The 23,063-nt window shown below is 37.6% G+C and overlaps 1 protein-coding gene across 1 annotated transcript; it reads left to right on the top strand.

Annotated features, from left to right (window-relative positions):
- The first annotated feature begins 5,607 nt into the window (after positions 1–5,607).
- Positions 5,608–5,826, top strand: LOC134734720 (small proline-rich protein 2B-like). The gene has a single exon (XM_063628099.1). It carries the CDS (start codon positions 5,608–5,610, stop codon positions 5,824–5,826), a length of 219 nt encoding a protein of 72 aa, XP_063484169.1.
- The last annotated feature ends 17,237 nt before the right edge of the window (positions 5,827–23,063 follow it).

The raw sequence follows: 23,063 nt of genomic DNA, 5'->3' as shown, positions 1-23,063 counted from the left end.
TCAAGTGTTTTCTTTGATATGTGTTTACCATATGTTTATCCTGTATTTCTTTATCTTCTGTTAGTATTTATGTGGTTGAGGCAGAAAAACTTGGGGAAGTTACTAAGACCAATACTTAAAACACACATGCAAGCATCTTCTTTTTTTCAAAAAGGGGAAAAGTCTGTAATTGTTTGATTTGAGACAGATTATTTTAGCTCTTCTTTTGTTTTCATCTTACTCTCTTTCATTTCTTTCTTCTTCCCTCTGACATGCCCACCCTATTTATCTGATTTTTCCTTCCTTCTTGCCTTCATAAGTTTTGAGTATATATTTGCCAGGCACTAAGCTCAAGGGATAAATGATAAGCCATTTTGCTTGCCCTCAAAAACCTTAGAACATATGTAAAATAAAATAATTGCAATTCTGGTATACATACGATGTTAAAATTATGTGTGATAAGCAACAGTTGGGGTCATTTGATTCTACTTGAGAAGACAGGGGTGGAGCTAGGAAAACCTCCAGATGACCGAGCAGATTGTAGAAGCATATGCAGGTGATCATCAGGGAGAACTGAAAGGTAAAATATTCCAGACGCAGGGGGCAGCATCACAGAACCCACACAGACACTTGCAGTATTCCAGAGACTGCTTTGTCGTTCAGTAGGTCTGGAGTAAATGGTGCAATGGTAGGTGTTGTGTAAAGTTGTGTTAGAGTACACACAGCCCAGTTGTGAACCTTCTTGTGGTTATCTACTAAAATAGCTACCATTTCTGTCTTATTTACAATGATACTGCTATAAAATTTAAAAACTTCGACAGCAAAGAAAAGCTATGATTCTCTCTATCTGAGTCTATGCTCTTTCTTTTTGCCCAAAGATAATCACAGTTTATTTCCAAAGTAACCATCATTAACAATGAACAGCCATCATTATAGATACCTTTCCATGCATAGTAAGTAGAAAAAGAGATACAAAGAATAGAGAAGTGCTGTAGCTGGAATTTTTAATGCATTAATTTAATTTAACAGAAGAAAAGGAAATCAAGATGATAATTAAGAATTGTCAAAAGTCAGGCAAAGTTTTCTCCAGTGCTCAGATTTCTGCAACAGTGTGAATAAGCATGTCTTAAAATGCAAAGCATTTGGAGTCATTATTTCCTTATCTCCACATTTCAATATCAAATATTATTATAGAATTACCAATATAAATGTTGAGTAAATTTGTATCTTCCCAACCCATTTTCACTTCAACATTTTTGCTAGTTATATAGAAATTTTCACATTGTTAGGGTTTATAAATATTGATGCTCTGTTTTATGACCTCAGTTCCTACAGATGACTATGCTTATTTCATTATTTAAAATGATACATTGCTAACTACTGTTTCTCTTAACATAGCTCTCCATCTATGAGATGTTTAGTAGATTATATCTCTTGGATGGTTGTATTTGACAAAGCAGTTTTATAAGAATTTACTGCAGGAGCTGCATTTATTAGCTTCTTCCACATCTATATTTTAAAGCTTCAATAGCCTTTATTTTCTTGTTGGATTGTTTGAAAATTTAAAGGATGATATAGTCTATTCTCCTTCTTCTTTTTCAGATTGTCATTTCTGGAGGCAGGTATTTGTTTTTTTTCCAGTCTGTGCTGACAGCTCTCCAGGTCTCCTGTACACTCCTTGTCCTCTCTCTTCCCTTCTTGAGTAATTTCCTGGATTAAACCCATCATTTCTCGCTGAAACTGGATCCCTTCCTTACACCTTATACAAAAATTAATTCAAGATGGATTAAAGACTTAAATGTTAGACCTAAAACCATAAAAATCCTGGAAGAAAACCTAGGCAATACCATTCAGGACATAGGCGTGGGCAAGGACTTCATGTCTAAAACACCAAAAGCAGTGGCAACAAAAGCCAAAATCGACAAATGGGATCTCATTAAACTAAAGAGCTTCTGCACAGCAAAAGAAACTACCATCAGAGTGAACAGGCAACCTACAGAATGGGAGAAAATTTTTGCAACCTACTCATCTGACAAAGGGATAATATCCAGAATCTACAATGAACTCAAACAAATTTACAAGAAAAAAACAACCCCATCAAAAAGTGGGCAGAGGACATGAACAGACACTTCTCAAAAGAAGACATTTATGCAGCCAAAAAACACATGAAGAAATGCTCATCATCATTGGCCATCAGAGAAATGCAAATCAAAACCACAGTGAGATACCATCTCACACCAGTTAGAATGGCCATCATTAAAAAATCAGGAAACAACAGGTGCTGGAGAGGATGTGGAGAAATAGGAACACTTTTACACTGTTGGTGGGACTGTAAACTAGTTCAACCATTGTGGAAGTCAGTGTGGCGATTCCTCAGGGATCTCGAACTAGAAATACCATTTGACCCAGCCATCCCATTACTGGGTATATACCCAAAGGACTATAAATCATGCTGCTATAAAGACACATGCACACGTATGTTTATTGCGGCACTATTCACAATAGCAAAGAGTTGGAACCAACCCAAATGTCCAACAACGATAGACTGGATTAAGAAAATGTGGCACATATACACCATGGAATACTATGCAGCCATAAAAAATGATGAGTTCGTGTCCTTTGTAGGGACATGGATGAAACTGGAAAACATCATTCTCAGTAAACTATCACAAGGACAAAAAACCAAACACCGCATGTTCTCACTCATAGATGGGAATTGAACAATGAGAACTCATGGACACAGGAAGGGGAACATCACACTCCGGGGACTGTTGTGCGGTGGGGGGAGCAGGGAGGGACAGCATTAGGAGATACACCTAATGCTAAATGACGAGTTGATGGGTGCAGGAAATCAACATGGCACATAGATACATATGTAACAAACCTGCACATTGTGCACATGTACCCTAAAACCCTAAAGTATAATAAAAAAAAATAAAAAAAAAACCCATCATTTCTCTACCTTTCTGTTTCTTAAGCTTATGCCACTACTTACTGAAGAATATCCTTATGTAATTCCCTAATAAAGAATGTGTGGGAGAAATAAGTGTCTCAAAGCAGATACAGGATTCAGCTACCTTCCACAATTTGTGCAGCTAAGAGAAAAAAAACACATTGGGGTTTCCCTCAACATTCTACTCTGTTTCTCTTTCTTTCCTCATCAACTCTCATACCCAATCAGGAGGACTTTTGGCTCCTTTGTCCCCTGAAGTTAAAAGATTCTCTTTAGTTGGATCTTCAAGTCCACCTCCAGATTTATAAAGAAATTCCTTTTCCAAGTAATCCTTAGAATCAAACACTTTATCAGCAATACAGGCTGCTAGGAGTCAATGGATGAAGGCCTTAAAATTCTGAGTGAAGTTTGTTTTTATTTTTCCAAGATGGTGGATTGGAGACATTGTTAGCATGCCTCTCTCACTTGGAAAGACAAAATAGTGTGTAGAGATCCACACTGTGAACTTTTTCCCAAGAAGCAATGCAGGAACTTAACAGGAAAACTGAATAATAAAAAAAAAAACCCACAAAAAACAAAAAACCCCCACACATCCTTTGAAAGAAGCTGCAGGCTGCAACCTACACTGTGAGCCAGGCAAAAACCAGAGTTTTTCAGATTGTGAGGGGGGATGGACTGCCTCCAGCATATACACCACCAGGTAACCTGGCAATCCAGGCCATGGGGGAAGGCCTTAACTCTCCCCAGCGCTGGAACTGATTTACGGAGCAGTGGGGAATACAAAAGTAGAAGCAGCAGTGGGAAGAGCCTTGTGTGTATTCCCAGTCTCCAGAATGTACATGTGATGGTGTGAATCTATGCATCTTGTTCTCTGCTGTGGGGAACCACATAGGAACGGTTCAATAAATAGGTTTTAGTCCTTGTGGTTTTTGTTCACTTCTCTCCATTTCTTTAATGTGGTGATTAAGAGTACATTTTTAAATTTTTTAAAAGGTCTGTAGTACACATCTTTGAGGGCAGCAAGGAGGAAAAGCACTGAGGGGACTGGATTCCACTGTGGAATCTGTCCTAGCAGAGAAATGCCTCTATGAATTGGGTGGAAAAGACAGCTCTAAAAATGCAAAGAATATAGGTCAAACAAAGGATTATACAGGAAAAAAAAAAGAGATGGAGGAAAAAATTTCAGGCTTGAAGAAAAGTCTACAAATAGCACAATGTGGACAGTCTCCAACCCAGAGCCAAGTATTATTTTCTCCTGTGAATAGAGAAAGGCTCCAACCCAGGGAGGAGAAGTGACCTACCTGTGATCACAGGACTTGCCAATGATAGAACTATGTTCAGTTTCTCATTGCTTCTAGCAAATTGGCAAATTATACTAAGGGAGTAGAGATAGAGTTGAGTTCATTTACAACAATATAGAAATCAGCTAAAGTGGATCAGAGCAGGAAGTTTTACAATTCAGGGAAAGGGTAAGATAGAAAGGGATCCTTTCCCCCAATCAAGAAAGACAGCCTTGGAGCACCAGTTAGAGAATCTCCCAATTTTCTCTCTGCCGTAAGTCACTGAAACTGAGAGCTAAGGCAGGGCCTTTGTCAGTCATGAGCACTTAACCCAGTGGGAGATCTCAGAACAGGACATTTCCTTTTTTGAGATTCCCTGTCATACCAGTTATGAATAAATGTGCATTTTGGATGGGACATTACTGGACCAGCCCATTTTAGGCAGTTCCGTTTCCCCCTGGGTGGGGCAGCAGGCCCTGTGAAGGGGTTCTCTGCAGCACGACTCCTAAGCTACTGGTACTTGAGAACCGATCTGCTTTGGAGAACTTGGTGAATCTGCTTACTTGAATTTCTCTGTTCTTTGTGCCCTCAAATGTTGAATTTAATCTGAAGACAGAAAGTATGGTTGATCCAAACCTTTGATGACAGTTTTGACACTACTTAGTGGATGGAACCTTAGGATTAGATCATAGTGATACATTGTTTTAGCTTTTTTTTGTAAGCAATTTGGTGTTCATATGAACAGCAAAGTTAATAGGAAGGCTTTGATTTGGGGAAGAGGTAAAAGCAAAGTGTTTTTCCTTTTTTCTGTATCTTTCTAGTGTCCTTTTCAAACATTTGTGTTTTAGCAGGTGTGACAGCCTGCAATTCTTCCCAAATGGCCCTTTGCTCTGTGCTCATCAGCCCACTGGGACTTTACAATAGATAATGATGATAGGAATAGCTTCTGAGATTGCCCAGGGTATCTGAACTTGTGACTGTCTTTCTTGAAGTGGTTATTTTCATGCTTGATTCTTTATAACAGAGATATTTTCTTTGGAAAAATTGCATGAGAAAACACAGGATTTCCCAGGGTCGATAAAGCAATTTGCTAAAGTGGAAAGGAGAAACCAGAGAGTCATGAAATAGGCATTAGGAGTTTTTTTTTTTTTTTAGAGACGGTGTCTCGCTCTTTGGCCCAGGCCAGACTGCAGTGGTGCTATCTCGGCTCTCTGCAAGCTCCGCCTCCTGGGTTCATGCCATTCCCCTGCCTCAGCCTCCCGAGTTTTAATAATTTTTCGGAGATTGGAGAAATAATATCCCATGGTATTACATAAGCGTTGGCTTTTCTTTGTAGTAGTGCCTTCCCGTGAACACTGTCGTATCATTTCTTTCAGATCCTGAGACTCCAGCAGGATGTCTTATCAACAGCAGCAGTGCAAGCAGCCCTGCCAGCCACCTCCTGTGTGCCCCACGCCAAAGTGCCCAGAGCCATGTCCACCCCCGAAATGCCCTGAGCCCTGCCCACCACCAAAGTGTCCACAGCTCTGCCCACCTCAGCAGTGCCAGCAGAAATATCCTCCTGTGACACCTTCCCCACCCTGCCAGCCAAAGTATCCACCCAAGAGCAAGTAACAGCTTCAGGATTCATCAGGACCATGAAAGGGTAAGGATAATTGGCTCACCTCATTCCACAGCTCCACCTGCATCTTCTCATCAAAGCCACCCAGGGATACACAGGGATCTTCTTTTCCCTTAGCCTGTGATCTGCCCGTGATGATTCCTGACAGCAAAAGGTTTCCTTTCTGAGGCTGCCATACTGCCACTGTCCAGGTGGAGACTGAGAAAAGGAAGTCCTCAGCTGTACCAGCCTTTCAGAGCGTCTTTGGGTGCCATCGAAGAATTCTATTGATGTCTTCTGTGTCTGTCTGTCACCTGGCATGAGCTTCTACTATCTGTGCAATTGTCATTTTTCTTTCACTCCCTGAATAAAGTAGCTATGCCTATATTTTTGTGAATGGATATTTCATTTCTTTTTAAACCTACTTTATTAACAATATCATATGATCATTTGGATTTATTTCTATCTTTCGTCTGTCCCCGGGACCAGGCTCTCATGATTATTGTAGGAATTTTGGGTCATACTAAAGATTATTTGTGTGATTTTAAACCTGTTTTATTTTCCTTAATTAGTGTTTGACTGATTCGAGGAACATATTATTCAACTTCTCCAAATGTCAGTCTCTTTACTGCAAAGTGAGCAAAATAACATTTACATAACAAACTAGTCTAAGGCATAAAATTGAGTTACTATCTGAAATTTGGTTGGCACAATGCTTGACACATAATTAGCTGTCATTTAATTGAAGTTTATTAGCAGGAATATATCATCATTGTCTTCATCATCATCATCATCATCACCACCAGCATCACTACACCACTACAACCACCACCATAGTTGCTCCAGCAAGAGAGTAGCTTGGATATAACTAATACAGGAAATAAGAAGAGTCTCTATTGCTATTTTTTATGAATTCGTAATACTTGTACACAATTACAGGGTACATATGATACCTTGTTACATGAATAGAATGTGTAATGATCAAGTCAGGATATCAGGAAATTTAGATTATCCATCACCTGGGGTATTTATCATTTTTCTTTGTTAGGAACATTTTAATTTTTCTCTCCTAGCTATTGTGAAATACAGAATACATTGTTATAAACTAGTCACCTTACTCTGCTGTCGAATATTAAAACTTATTCCTTCTATCTTTTTGTTTGTACCCATTAACCAACATCCCCACCATCCCCCATAAACACCTTTCCCTGCCTCAGGTATCTATCATTCTATTCTCCATGATATCTATCTCCATGATACTGACTTTTCTAGCTTTATATGAGTGAGAACATGCAATGTTTGCCTTTCTGTGCTTGACTTATTTCACTTAAGATAATGACCTCCAGTTTCATCTATGTTGTTGCAAATGACATGATTTCATTCTTTTTTGCAACCAAGTAGTATTTCATTGTATGTATATACTGTATTTTCTTTTTCCATTCACTCGTTGATGGACACTTAGGTTGATTACATATCTTTGCTATTGTGAATAGTGCTGAAATAACCATGGAAGTTCAGGCATCCCTTTGATATACTGATTTATTTTCCTTTGTATAGACACACAGTAGTTAGATTGCTGAATTGAATGGTAGCTCTATTTTTAGTATTTTTTTGAAATTGCTATCATTACCTGTGCTTTTGAAGTCTTACCCCAAAACTCCTTGCATACTCTAACATCATAGAGTATGTTTCTTGTGTGTTCTTCTAGTAGTTTTATAGTTTCAGGTCTTAGATTTAAGTCTTTAATCCATATTAAGTTGGCTCTTGTATATGCTGAGAGATATAAGCCCATGTTTCATTCTTCTGCATATGAATTCCATTTTTTTGAACAATTTATTTAGAAATTTGTCCTTTCCCCAATGTATATTCTTGGTATCTTTGTCAAATTCAGTTGGTTGTAAATATGGGGGTTTATTTTGGGTTCTTTATTATTTTCCATTGGTTTATGTATCAGCTTTTATATAATAGCATGTTATTTTGTTGACTATAGCCTTGTAACATATTTTGAAGTCAGGTAGTGTGATGCCTCCAGCTTTGCTCTTTTTGCTCAGGATTGCTCTGGCTATTCAGGGTGTTTTTTCATTCCAAATGAATTTTAGAATTTTTTTTTCTATTTCTGTGAAGAATGACACTGGTATTTTGATACGGATTCATTGAATCTGTAGATTGCTTTGGGCAGTATGGTGATTTTAACAATAGTAATTCTTCTGATTCATGAGTATGGAATATCTTTCAATTTGTTTTAGTGTTCTTTATTTTTTTCATCAGTGTTTTGTAGTTTTCCTTCTAAAAGTTTTCATCTCCTGAGTTAAATTTATTCCTAGGTATTCTATTGTTTTTGTAGGTGTTGTAAATGGGATTGCCTTTATAATTTCTTCCTTAGCTAATGCATTATTGGTGTATAGAAATGCTATTGATGTTTATTTTGATGCTGTATCTTGTAACTACTGAATTTATTCATAAAATCTAAGAGTTTTTTGGTGGTGTCTTTTTGCTTTTCTAGATATAAGATCATGTCATCTGCAAAGAGTAACAATCTGACCTCTTCTTTTCCAATTTGGATGGTTTTCTCTTGTCTGATTGCTCTGACTAGAACTTCTAGTACCTTATTGAACAGGAGTGATGAACGTGGGCATCCTCGTCTTGTTTCAGTTCTTAGAGGAAAGGTTTTCAGATTTTCCTCATTTAGAATGATGTTGACTGTGTGTTTCCCATACGCGGACTTTATCACATTGAAGTATGTTTCTTCTGTGCTTAGTTTGTTGAGTGTTTGTATCATGAAGAGATATTGAATTTTATCAAATGCGTTTTCTTCATCTATCAAAATAATTATATGTTTTTTCCTTTATACTATTGATGTTGTGATTTATGTTTATAGGTTTCTGTGTATTAAACCATACTTGTGTCTCCAGGATAAATCCCCCTTAATCATGGTATATTATCTTTTGATGTTTTGTTGATTTCAGTTTAATAGTAATTTTCTGAGGATTTTTGTAAGTATGTTCATCAGGGAAATTGGTCTATAGTTTTCTTTTTGTGTGTGTGTGTCCTTGTCTGATGTTGGTGTCAGAGTAATGCTTACCTCATTGAATGATTTAGGAAGAATTTCCTCCTCTTCAATTTTTTTGAGTACTTTGAGGGGGAATTGATGTTAGTTTTTCTTTGAAAGTTTGACAGAATTCAGCAATGAAGCCATCTGTTCCTGGATTTTTCTTTGTTGGGAGACTTTTCATTACTGGCCAATCTCATTACACTGTACACGTGTTCTATTTCCTCCTGATTCAATTGTGGTAGGTTTTACGTATTCAGGAATTTATCTATTTCCTCTACATTTTCCAGTTTTTTAGTATATCCTTGTTTATTATAGTAAGATCTTTTGTATTTCTGTGGTTTCAATTGTGATTTTTTTTCTTTTTTCTTTGTTTTTGTTCATTTGTGTCTTTTCTTCCCTCCGCCTCGGTTATTTTAGCTAGCAGTTTTATTTATCTCTTAACAAAACCAACTTTTTGTTCATTATTTCTTTGTTTTTTTTTTTTGTATCTAATTTGTTTAGTTTTGCTCTGGTCTTCATTATTTCTTTTCTTCTCTAATTTTGGGTTTGGTTTGCTCTTGCTTTCCTAGTTTCTTGGGTGACATTGTTTGTTTAAAATCTTTCTGCTTTTTTGATGTAAGCATTTAATGCTGTAAAATTCTCACTTAACACTGTTTTTATGTAATCCGTAGCTTCAATAGTCATTTGTTTTAAGAAATTTTTTTATTTCCTTCTTTTATTTTTTTCATGAGCCAAAGTTCATTCGTGAGTATGTTATTCTATTTCCATGTATTTGTACAGTTTCCAAAATTCCTCATTATTGATTTATAGTTTTATCCCATTGTGATCCATTTCTGGTTTTATTCCAAGGAGATACTTGATATGATTTCAATATTTAAAACTGTTTTTAGACTTGTTTGGCATCCTAACATATGTTCTGTCCTGGAGAAGTTTCCATGTGCTGATGAGAAGAATGTATATTCTGTGGTTGTTGGATGAAATATTCTGCAAATATCTGTTAGGTCCATTTTGTTAAATGTGCAGTTTAACGTTTCTTTCTTAATTTTCTGTCTAGATGATCTCTCCAATACTGAGAGTGGATCATTCAAGTTTCTAATTATTATTGTATTGGAGTCTTTCTCTCCCTTAGATCTAATAATAATTGTCTTGAATATCTAGGTGCTGTAGTATTGGGTGTGCGTAGATTTAGAATTGTTATATCTTTTTCTATGCTTTTATAATTTCAGTCTACATGTGTCTTTACAGATTAGATAAGTTTCTTTTTGGATGCATATAGTTGTGTCATGCTTTTTATCCATTCAGCCAGTCTATGTATTTAAAGTGGAAAGTTTAATCCATTTACATTCAAGGTCATTATTGAGATGTGAGGGCTCATTAGTGTCATTTTGTTAATTGGTTTTTGGTTATTTTGTGTATTTTTGGTCCTATCTTTGTCTCTTATTGTTTATCATCGTAATTTGGTGATTTTCTGTAGTGGTAACATTTCAGTTCTTTCTCTTCTGTGTTTGCTCTACCAGTGGGTTTCATACTCCCATGTGTTGTTGTCTTCGTAGATGCCATTTTTTTTTCTTCCAGGTATAAGACTCCCTTTAATATTTCTTGTAGGACTGGGCTAGTGATGATGAAGTCCCTCAGCTTTTGATTGTCCCGGGAAAGATTTTATTTCTCCTTCATTTATAAAGGATTACTTTGGGGAGTATAGTATCCTTGTTTCTTTTCCCCAGCACTTTGAATATATCATCCTGTCTCTTCTTGCCTGTAAGGTTTCTGCTGAGCAATCCACTGTTACTTTCATGGGGATTGCCTTTTAAGTGACTAGATGCTTTTCTCTTGCTGTTTTTAGAATTCTCTCTTTATCTTTGACCTTTGATAATTTAACTATAATTCGCTGTGAAGAAGACCTTTTGAAATTGTACTTATTTAACTATTTCTGAGTTTCCTGTATCTGGATGTCTGCATCTTTTGCTACATTTGGGACATTTTTGGTTATTATTCTGTTAAATAGGTTTTCTACCACTTTTGTTTCCTCTTCACCTTCTGAGACATTGAAAACTTGAATATTTGGTTGCTTTATGTTTCCTATATGCCACATAGGTTTTGTTCTCTTTTTTAAAAAACATTATTTAAAAAATGTTTATCTGACTGGGTTATTTCAAAAGACCTACATTAAATTCCTGAAATTCTTTATTCTACTTGACCTAGTCTATTGTCGAAACTTTCAACAATATTTATTTTCTTTCATTCAACGAATTCTTTAGTCATAGAATTTCTTTTTTGTTCTATATTATTATACCAATTTCTTTGGTAAATTTCACATTTATATTCTGAATTTCTTTTTTGATTTCTTTGTGTTGTTTATCTGTGTTCTCTTGTATCTCACTGAACTTATTATTATTATTATTTTAGATACCGTGTCTCACTATGTTGCCCAAGGTAGACTTGACCTCTTGGGCTCAAGTAATCCCTGCTTCTCAACCTCTGGCATAGCTGGGACTACAGGAATGTACAACCACACTGGCTTCACTGAGCTTCTTTAATGTCATTATTTTGTTTTATTTTATGATATTTCATACTTTTTCCGCAATGGAATCTGCTGCTGGAGAATTATCATTTTTTTGGAGGTATAATATGTCATTGTTCTTTCTTATTTCTTATGTCCTTAGATTGATATCTGTTCATCTGATCTAACAGTTGCTTCTCCTAAATTTTTGAATTTGTTTTTGTAGGAAACAACTTTTTTCTGAAGATGTATGTATGATATTGGTTGGGTAGAGACTTTCGCTTTGATTCTGGGTACATGCAGAAATGTAGTCTCCTTGTGATTTCTTAAGCTGTAAACAGTATCATTGGTGTCTGTGGTTTCCTCAGTGGCTAAGGGTGTTAGTGTAATCTGTGGAGAAGTTTTGCAGGTAAAGGGATGCCAGGTGAGCCAGTTCTTGGTTTCTAGTGGTGGCAGTAGGAGGCTGAGCATACCTGTCCTTGGGCCCCAGGGTAGCATATGATGGCACCCATGGTAGTAGGTATAGGTGGGCCAATTTTTGGGCCTCCAGGCAACTGCTCCAGTGCTAATAGTGGCAGCAGTAGGCCAGGAGGGTGGGTAGATCATTGGGGCCCTAGGTAACCAGTGTGGCATGGGCAATGGCAGTAGCAGTGGCAGAACAACCCTCTGTACCCAACTGGTCTGCTCTTGGTGGTGGCTGTGATGGCCCTGGTGGCCCAGTTCCAATGCCTGTAGTTGGTGTGTGCAGGTAGGTGTCAGCTGCGGTGGTAATGGCAGGTTTGGCTGCCCCATCCTCAGGCCCCTGGGAGGAGTGTTCAGGAGGCAACAGTGGTACATAGGGCTGGGTGACCTCCAGGTTCCTGGAAGGCATGCTTGGGCACATGGGGGACAGGGTGGAGCTGGGTGAGAAGGACATGTCCTCAGGCTCCCTTGTACGTGCTAGCTGTAGTGCACAGGGGCGAGGTGATTCTCAGGTCCCTGGTGGAATGTGCTATGGCCCTGCTACTGGGGACGGCTGGGCTGCTTTCCGTGGCAACAACTTTAGGTAGGTGGCTCAAAAGTGTGCTCTTTTGCCCCAGATGGTAGTTGTGGGTGAGAGATTCTTTCCTCAAGACACTTTTGAATGCATGGCAATTCCAATACTGGAGGCAGTGGAGTCACGGCCAGTGGCCCATGCTTCAGTGGAGGCAGCCAGCAGTGGTGGTGACTGCAGGCAGGAGAGTCTGACTTTGGGGCATGTAAAAATGAATGGTAGTGCTGCTGCTGGTGAAGTGCGTCATTGTCAATGGCTTGTGTTTCAGCTATGGTGGCTGCAGGCGACTGCAGTGATGGCTGTAGATGAAGCATGTCAATGGGGCTCCAGGGAGGTGGAGAGGCAGGGGCCGTTGGGCCTGAGGGTAGGAGGTAGTCTAGGGGGGACTAGACTCTCACTATGATGCCTTGCTTAGCTGCTTATGACTTGGGAGTGTGTGGGATACAGTGTGAGCTTCATCTCTGGAGTGGTGCTGTTGCATTGTCTCCAGGCAGCTCCCTACATTAGTCTCAGGGCCTAAGGGCATTGAGGGGCTCTCCCATGGCTAGGATTGCAGGAGTCTGCAGAAGGGATGTGAATCCCTGGGGATCTCTCCATTACCCCTTTATATTTATTTATTTATTTATTTATTTACTTATTTATTATTTATTTTTTATTATTATACTTTAACTTTTAGGGTACATGTGCCCAATGTGCAGGTTTGTTACATATGTATCCATGTGCCATGTTGGTGTGCTGCACCAATTAACTCGTCATTTAGCATTAGGTATATCTCCTAATGCTGTCCCTCCCCCCTCCCCCCACCCCACAACAGTCCCTGGAGTGTGATGTTCCCCTTCCTGTGTCCATGTGTTCTCATTGTTCAATTCCCACCTATGAGTGAGAACATGCGGTGTTTGGTTTCTTGTCCTTGTGATAGTTTACTGAGAATGATGGTTTCCAATTACATCCATGTCCCTACAAAGGACATGAACTCATCATTTTTTATGGCTGCATAGTATTCCATGGTATATATGTGCCACATTTCCTTAATACAGTCTATTGTTGTTGGACATTTCGGTTGGTTACAAGTCTTTGCTATTGTGAATAGTGCCGCAATAAACATACATGTGCATGTGTCTTTATAACAGCATGATTTATAGTCCTTTGGGTATATACCCAGTAATGGGATGGCTGGGTCAAATGGTATTTCTAGTTCTAGATCCCTGAGGAATTGCCACACTGACTTCCACAATGGTTGAACTAGTTTATAGCCCCACCAACAGTGTAAAAGTGTTCCTATTTCTCCACATCCTCTCCAGCACCTGTTGTTTCCTGACTTTTTAATGATGGCCATTCTAACTGGTGTGAGATGGTATCTCATTGTGGTTTTGATTTGCATTTCTCTGATGGCCAGTGACAACGAGCATTTTTTCATGTGTTTTTTGACTGCATAAATGTCTTCTTTTGAGAAGTGTCTGTTCATGTCCTTCGCCCACTTTTTGATGGGGTTGTTTGTTTTTTTCTTGTAAATTTGTTTGAGTTCATTGTAGATTCTGGATATTAGCCCTTTGTCAGATGAGTAGGTTGCGAAAATTTTCTCCCATTTTGTAGGTTGCCTGTTCACTCTGATGGTAGTTTCTTTTGGTGTGCAGAAGCTCTTTAGTTTAATTAGATCCCATTTGTCAATTTTGGCTTTTGTTGCCATTGCTTTTGGTGTTTTAGACGTGAAGTCCTTGCCCATGCCTATGTCCTGAATGGTATTGCCTAGGTTTTCTTCTAGGATTTTTATGGTTTTAGGTCTAACGTTTAAGTCTTTAATCCATCTTGAATTAATTTTTGTATAAGGTGTAAGGAAGGGATCCAGTTTCAGCTTTCTACATATGGCTAGCCAGTTTTCCCAGCACCATTTATGAAATATGGAATCCTTTCCCCATTTCTCGTTTTTGTCAGGTTTGTCAAAGATCAGATAGTTGTAGATATGCGGCATTATTTCTGAGGGCTCTGTTCTGTTCCATTGGTCTATATCTCTGCTTTGGTACCAGTACCATGCTGTTTTGGTTACTGTAGCCTTGTAGTATAGTTTGAAGTCAGGTAGCGTGATGCCTCCAGCTTTGTTCTTTTGGCTTAGGATTGACTTGGTGATGTGGGCTCTTTTTTGGTTCCATATGAACTTTAAAGTAGTTTTTTCTAATTCTGTGAAGAAAGTCATTGGTAGCTTGATAGGGATGGCATTGAATCTATAAATTACCTTGGGCAGTATGGCCATTTTCACGATATTGATTCTTCCAACCCATGAGCATGGAATGTTCTTCCATTTGTTTGTATCCTCTTTTATTTCATTGAGCAGTTGTTTGTAGTTCTCCTCGAAGAGGTCCTTCATGTCCCTTGTAAGTTGGATTCCTAGGTATTTTATTCTCTTTGAAGCAATTGTGAATGGGAGTTCACTCATGATTTGGCTCTCTGTTTGTCTGTGATTTGTGTACAAGAATGCTTGTGATTTTTGTACATTGATTTTGTATCCTGAGACTTTGCTGAGGTTGTTTATCAGCTTAAGGAGATTTTGGGCTGAGACAATGGGGTTTTCTAGATATACTATCATATCATCTGCAAACAGGGACAATTTGACTTCCTCTTTTCCTCATTGAATACCCTTTATTTCCTTCTCCTGCCTGATTGCCCTGGCCAGAACTTCCAGCACTATGTTGAATAGGACTGGTGAGAAAGGGCATCCCTGTCTTTTGCCAGTTTTCAAAGGGAATGCTTCCAGTTTTTGCCCATTCAGTATGATATTGGCTGTGGGTTTGTCATAGATAGCTCTTATTATTTTGAGATACGTCCCATCAATACCTAGTTTAATAAGAGTATTTTGATTATTAGTTCCATACAGCTAAATAACATATCTATTTCTGGTTTTGATTATTAATTTTAGAATATCTTTAATTCTTGCTATCACAAGTATCAGATATCTATCACCATATTAATACCGCATTACAGATAACCAACAAACCACAGTAGCATTTATCAATAAGCATTTATTTTTGCTCACAGGTCTTAGTGTTAGCTGGAGGTTCTGCTGTACCAGTCTGGCCTCAGTAGCTGATCTCAGCCCAACCCCCTCATGCACTTGCGATCAGCTGGTCCTGGATGGCCTCCAGGTGTTCAAGCTCTTCTCTATGTGGCTTCTTCTAATTCCACACTTTAGTCTCCACATGTTTCCATGGTGGTGAGATTCGGAGAGAGGGCAGAAGTTTGCAATGGCTTGGGCTTCCTACTAGCACACATCACATCCACCACCTTCTCTTGGCCACAGAAAGTCACAGGCCAGCTCTGATTCAAGGGGTTGGGAAATTGCTCTCTGTCTCCTCTGCCATGAGAATAGCATGTGTCAGATAGACCCAGCCCCTTTGATTAGATTCTGAATAGAGACAATCTGTAAAAGAATTGCAATGAATTCACAAAAGACATACGTGAATGAGAAATCAGTCTTTGTTACCGTAAGCCACTGAGAAGTTTTTTCTTTTTGGTATTTCAGTATTGTTCACCTAGAGTAGTCTAGCTTAAAATACAAATATTTTATTCTATTATAATACTTAGTCTATAGGTTCATTCTAAAGATGAGGATCAATACAGTTTTTTAATTATTATGGCTTTTAAATATTATTAATTGACAGGCCAGTCAGTGACTATGATTTTATTTCCTTTTCTATATCAGTTTCTGTTTCTCCTTTTCTCTTGCCTTGTCTTATATTTCTTCCTTAAATTGCTCCGAATTGTTAAAAATGTATTTAAAATGATATTAAATATTTTGATTGACTTATTTTTCCTGGACTTTTCCTTACTGAAGGACACCTTCCCCCTAGATAAATCCAGACTAGTTGCTCCTTGACCTTGTACACAACTGTCAACCTGGAATATTTGTTTTTTCTTTAATATGGGTTGAAGCCACTTTTTGTTGGTTCTTGTATTTTCTTCCTTCTTGGTTTATTTCCTGATTTTCCTGTATTACTTAAGAAAGGACAGCTGAAACATGTTTTTAAGTCCTTTCATATCGGAGAGCGGCTCTATTCCACTGTAACATTTGAATTTTGGATTGAAATCCTTTTTGTGTCTAATCTTTGAAGATTTCTGTTCCATTATACTTAGGTATTGAACACTGCTAGTTTTTATTTTTAAAGAAGCTATCTCAGAAGATTTGGAATTGTTTCTTTACATGTTGCTTCAAAATTTCACATTCAATGAGTCATTTTTAAAACATTCGCTGGCAGTCAGTTGGGTTTCTCATCTAGAATCCTTGTGTCTTTTAGATCCATGTAATTACCTAGGATTTTTTTTAATTGATTTCATAGCATCTACGTTTTTTCTTTCTCTATTTCTGAAATTTCTATTGACTGGAAGTTAGATCTTCTGCATTGAGTCTCTATTATCTTGATGTTTTCTCTTATGTTTTCCTTTTCTTTCTTTTGCTGCACCTTTTGGAAGTTTCTTTGAACTTCACTACGTGATTCCTGTTTGGGGGTCTTGGCCACAGAACCTGGAATGATGACACAGTCTGTGCTACCATGGCCAGAAGTTTGCTTCTAGGTGGCTGTCCACAAGGATTATATTCTCCTAGATTAGACCACAACTGGCTTGATTATTTCCACAATACTGACTGAATAGCTGTCACTCAAATTTTAGACTACAAAACTAAATTTTAAAAAAATAGCCTAAAAAAAACAAAGGGAGTACGCTTTAGGTATCATATAAAACTGTTGCTTTTGTTCTCTGAAGCCACTTGGATTATATAGCAGTCAATGGCATGGCATTTGAGGACCAGGTAGTAAAAAAATTATTTATAGATACCTATTTTCAAGCTGTTGAGTGTGGTGACTTTGTCTCTCAGTAACCATGGTCAATAATTTCATATAAAATCTCCCCTAAGACAACACTATGAGCCCTGGAGAATCCTGGGACCTGCTATCCTGATGGAGGAGGTAGCCCTGCCTGAAACTGTGCCTGGAGCTCAGGTGGAATCCAAGAGTCACATTCCCAGCAATACCTCCTCCAAGTCCCTTTATCTTCCTATTCTTCCTTCTCCTTAGAAAACTGCATTCCAGGAGTGAGCCCTGATAATCTGGGTGGGCCAAGGATGCTCTAGCAGGATCTATTGGATTTTTTTTTTAACAACTGAAGGCACCACTGAATAAGAGGAGAGTTGATCAGAATTAGGGAAAATAGATTATATAAATGCTTAATTAATTTGTATTAATTGGGTGTTGTATTAGCCCATTCTCATGCTTCCATGAAGAAAGAGCTGAGACTGGGTAATTTATAAGGGAAAGAGAAATTATAAAAGACTGAACTGACTCACAGTTCTGCAGGACTGGGGAGGACTCAGAAAACTTACAATCATGGTGGAAGGAAAAAGCAAACATGTCCTTCTTCATATGGCAGCAGGAAGGAGAAGAATGAGAAGCAAGTTAAGTGGGAAGTCCCTTATATTCAGAGTTCACAAGCTCATTTAAGACAAAACCCACATTCCTTTACAGAATTTAGATCTACAGTGTTCAAGTCTTGATTCAGCTCTCTAAACTCTCTGTTAGTCATTAGTTTGTTTTGAAAATTTCTCACTTTATTATTGTGTGTGGAGAAATAGGCTTTCTCTTCTTGGGAATGGAATTTTAAAACAGGCTAGAAATCATAAGAGTTGTGATGACAGACAGGTACCGAAAGTACTGGGGTATTTTAATGAAAATGACATCTTAAGTTATTTATCAAACTTGTGGAAAGTAGCTGAAGTTATTTCTAGAAAAATTGAATACCATTAAATACATATGTCAGAAAAGTAAAAGGTACAATATTAAGTAAAGTTCTCATCTTATAATTTTAGAGAAAGCAAAGGAAAGTAAATGCTAAGGTAAAAAATAATAAAGACGAAAATAGGAAAGAAGTACAAAGCACACTTTGGAGAAAATAAATAAATCAAAGTGACATATATCTGATTAGATTGAGCGTCATCATCAGGAATGAAAAAGGGACATATAAAGGGAGCAGAAATTATAAAGATAACAGGAAGATATCAAGAACAATTTTATGATAACAGATTGGAAAATTTATCTAAAATAGACAATTTACTTAAACAGCTAACTTAAAAAAATGAACTCAGAAAGAAACAAAATACTGAACTACCCAGTAACTAAATATAATTGAAGTAGTACTAAAACATACTTTTGTATGGAAAATTCTGGACCAGAAGGTTTTACCAGTGATCTACCACATATATTAAAAGAAGAAATAATTTCAAACTTTCAATTAATTATAAATTGTTAAGTAAAAGTAAAAAAAGCATAATCAACAATTCCTGATATGGGGCTAACAAAACTGCGATTCCATACCTGACCAGGATGTTTTTCAGTACATAAAAGATGAAAGAAAAAAAATCAGATGATCCATTCATGCAGTAGAATAAAACGATTGGCTAGGTGCAGTGACTCATGCCTGTAATCTCAGCGCTTTGGGAGGCTGAGGCGGGCAGATAACTTGAGGCCAGGAGTTCTAGACCAGCCTGGCCAACATGGTGAAACCCTGTCTCTACTAAAAATGCAAAAAATACAAAAATCAGCTGGGCCTGGTGGCGGGTGCCTGTAGTCCCAGCTACTCAGGAGGCTGAGGCAGGAGAATTGCTTGAACCCAGGAGGCGGAGGTTGCAGTGAGCTGAGATTGCACCACAACAGAGTGAGACTCCGTCTCAAAAAAAAAAAAAAAAAAAAAAGAATGAAATGATGGATAAAAATCAACCTCTATTCATGGTTTAGCCAAAAAAAAAAAAAAAAAAGGAAAAAAAAGAAGAAAGTGCTTAGTAAACTAGCACTGGAAAAGATTTTATTTAATTTAAACAAGAGACACTTACTAAAAGCCTATTGCAAATATTATTCTTATTGGTCAACTAGTGAAAGATTTATCCACATGGGTGCTCTCCCTGTGTCTACTCAAAATTGTGCTGAAGGTGCTCAACAATGCAGTTAAGGTAAAACAAAAGAAATGCAAAGAATAGGGATTAGAAAGGCAAACAATAATATCAACCAAAACCAACAAAATAAAAATAATTATTACTATTTGTAAAAGATAATTTGTAGATTAAAATGTAAAAGAATTACAAATAAACTATTATAATTAACATGAGGGTTTAAAAAAGTGCTGGATTCAAAATCAGGAACCAAAACAACTCTGTTCCTGCATGTTAGAAGCAAACACTTAGAAAATAAAATTGTATAATATCAATCAACGTGTAAAAATATGTGAAGGACATAGAAATAAATCTAACAAAATTTGTGCAACATTTTCATGTGTAGAAATAGAGTGACAACAATGTGTGTGAATTCATGACTCAAAATTGTAGAAGCATCAACTTTCTCCCACGTTGATGTCTGGATTTAAACCAAATCCTAATTAAAAACCCAACTAAATAAATTGATTTAAAAATATGTGTGAAAATGGAAAAAGATCAAGATTGAGTCAAAATGTTTCCTTATAGTTAATATATTTTATTCTGTGCTCTATTTCTAGCTGACACAGGTCTACCCTTAGATCAGCTTCCCCTGGATGGTCAGGTGATTTGCCCATTCCAAAAGCATTTTCATACTATTCTAAATCAACTCCATTAAGTGTCTCGTTAAGTGTTGGAAACCATAAGAAAATAAAAGAGCTGAGAAATACAAGTTATAATAGGTGCCTGAGGGGAAATTAGTTGGAACCTATTGTTTTGGAATAGTTGCAACCACAGTGTTAGGTGTTGGGAGAAAGCCCATGACAAAAGAAGGATTGATCAGGAGTTATTAGCTGAAAGCAGGAGGATCACATTCTTCAGAACGGAAGCAGAGAGCAGAGGTCCCCAGCAGCCATCTCAGGAAATACTTGTTATAAGCTATGCTGTTGTGGTCTGTCTCTCTCACTAGCCTGCAAGTATGTGAAAAGGCAGGGATATAGTCATGATCTTTGTTGTAGAGCACATGTGGCTTATCAATTTGTCAATGAAGGAATGCTTGGGATTTTGTTTTACATTTTATTTTTCTATACAAGAATGAAAAGTAGTTAAATCTTGAAAAAAAAAAAAAGAACTCTAGTCTTCATTCTGAGGGCAGCAAAGTAGAAGAGTGCTGAAAAGCCAGAATCCCATTCTGTAATGAATCCTAATGAGAGATGCTCTCAAGGTTTAGGCAAGAAATGAGCATTTAAAGAAAAGGGATCATAGACTGTAGAGAAGGCTCTGTGAGAGGAAGAAAATGTGTAGAGTCATTGAGACTGGAGGAGGGTCAGTGAAAACTCCTGTGTTATCCTCACCTACACCTCATCTCCATTGCTCAGAAAAAGATCTTGGGCAAGACTGGCCAAGGAGACTCTGCTTCTCAATGATTGACCTGGGGCCAGAACTAAGGTCTCTTGAGGACCTGCCTGATATTTTCTCTGTTCTATCTGCTGCTGTATTTTATGGAGAAAATAAAAATTACACAGATGACACTTAATCCCTTCAAATTGTGTGCTAACTGGGAACAATGTTAACAAATATGAACACCAATAACATTTTGAAGCAATGATAATTCATAGTGAAGTTCTTAAATGAATGGTAGTTAGTAATAATGCAAAGTTAATCATAACCTAATGAAGAAAATCTCACCATTATTAATGGCTTCTGTGCCAACCAAAATATATTTAAAAAAATAGTTAATAAAAATACATAAATATAATTGCTCATTGGCATACTAAATGGTGAGGTTAATGGATAGAACTTTTTGAGGATAGCATGAGAAAAGATGAGAAGTAATAAGCCAAACTCTATTTGCCCTTTAATGTTTGGAGCAATCAAGACAAGTCAGCTTGTGGAAGACCTGTAAGGGTTAATACTGCGCCATACTTCAGCAGATACGAACAGAAAACCTCCTACATCTTACCAGCCAAAGACCGAGCCCCTTGCAGACCTTGTTAGATGGAGAATTTCTTGAGTTTCTGGTAGATTCTTGGTGGTATAAGACAGTGCAGTTTTTATCAAAGCTCCAAGGGTCCTGGTTATGACTGTAAGGCAGAGTGCTCTTATGTTTACTAATGTGAAGAAGGCTAAGGGAAGGCATTTCATCCCCAGCTAAACCCGTTTGTGACCTTTAAAGAAGCCAAATCTATGTAGGTTACAAATGGGAGCAGTTTTATCAGCAGCCTGTCTACTTGACTACTGATAAAACTGCTCCCGTTTGTAACCTACATAGATTTGGTCTAAAATCTGCCATTCTGTATCTTTTAAGTGGAGCATTTAGGCCATTTACATTCTATGTTAGTATCGAGATGTGAGATACTATTCTATTCATCATGGTATTTGTTGCCCGAATACCTTTTTTTTTTCATTGTGTTGTTGTTTTATATGTCCTCTGAGATTTGTGCTTTAAGGAGATTAGATTCTATTTTGGTATATTTTGAGGATTTGTTTCAAGATTGAGAGCTCCTTTTAGCAGTTCTTGTAGTGCTGGCTTGGTAGTGGTGAATTTTCTCAGCATTTGTTTGTCTGCAAAAGACTGTATCTTTCCTTCACTTGTGAAGATTAGTTTCACTGGATACAAAATTCTTAGCTAATAATTATTTTGTTTAAGGAGGCTAAAGATAGAACCCCAATCCCTTCTAGCTTGTAGTGTTTCTACTGAGAAATCTGCTGTTAACCTGATAGGTTTTCCTTTGTAGGTTACCTGATGCTCTTGCCTCACAGCTCTTAAGATTCTTTCTTGTTTTGACTTTAGATAACCTGATGACTATGTGTCTAGGTGATGATCTTTTGGCAATCAACTTCTCAAGTGTTCTTTGAGCTTCTTGTGTTTGCACGTCTAGATCTCTAGCAAGGCCAGGGTTTTTTTTTCTGGATTATTCCCTCAAATATGTTTTCCAAATTTTTAGATTCCTCTTCTTCCTTGGGAGCACCAATTATTCTTAGGTTTGGTCATTTAACATAATCCCAAACTTCTTGAAGCCTTTGTTCATTTTTTTAAAATTCTTTTTTCTTTGTGTTTGTTGGATTGGGTTAATTCAAAAGCCCTGTCTTTGAGCTCTGAAGTTCTTGCTTCTACTTGTTCAATTCTATTGCTGGGACTTTCCATTGTATTTTACATTTCTCTTAATGTGTCCTTCATTTCCAGAAGTTGTGATTGTTTTTTAATTATGCTATATGTTTCTCTGGAGATTTTTTATCCATATCCTGTAATGCTTTACAAATTTCTTTAAGTTAGTATTCACCTATCTCTGGTGCCTCCTTGAGTAGCTTAATAATCAAGCTTCTGAATTCTTTTTCTGGCAATTCAGAGATATTTTTCTTGGTTAGGATCCATTGTTGGTGAGCTAGTGTGATCTTTTGGGGGTGTTAAAGAAACTTGTTTTGTTATGTTACCAGAATTGTTTTGATTACTTCTCACTTGGGTAGATCATGTCAGAGGGAAGATCTGGAGCTCAAGGGCTGCTGTTCAGATTCTTTTGTCCCACGGGGTGCTGCCTTGATTTAGTGCTCTCCTACTTCCACTAGAGATTTGGCTTCCTGAGAGCCAAACTGCAGTGATTGTTATTTCTCTTCTAGATCTAGCCACCAAGCAGAACTACCAGGCTCCAGCCTGGTACTGGGGAGTGTCTGCAGAGTCCCATAACGTGATCCGCCTTCAGGTCTCTCAGCCATGGATAC

The sequence above is a fragment of the Symphalangus syndactylus genome, chromosome 12, assembly GCF_028878055.3.
Source record: "Symphalangus syndactylus isolate Jambi chromosome 12, NHGRI_mSymSyn1-v2.1_pri, whole genome shotgun sequence".
Lineage (NCBI taxonomy): Eukaryota > Metazoa > Chordata > Mammalia > Primates > Hylobatidae > Symphalangus > Symphalangus syndactylus.
The sequence above is the reverse complement of the archived record's forward strand: the minus strand, read 5'-3'. Positions and strand labels throughout refer to the sequence as shown.

Excerpts from the sequence above, each read along its gene's own strand:
- LOC134734720 (XM_063628099.1), top strand. The coding sequence starts at position 5,608 with ATGTCTTATCAACAGCAGCAGTGCAAGCAGCCCTGCCAGCCACCTCCT.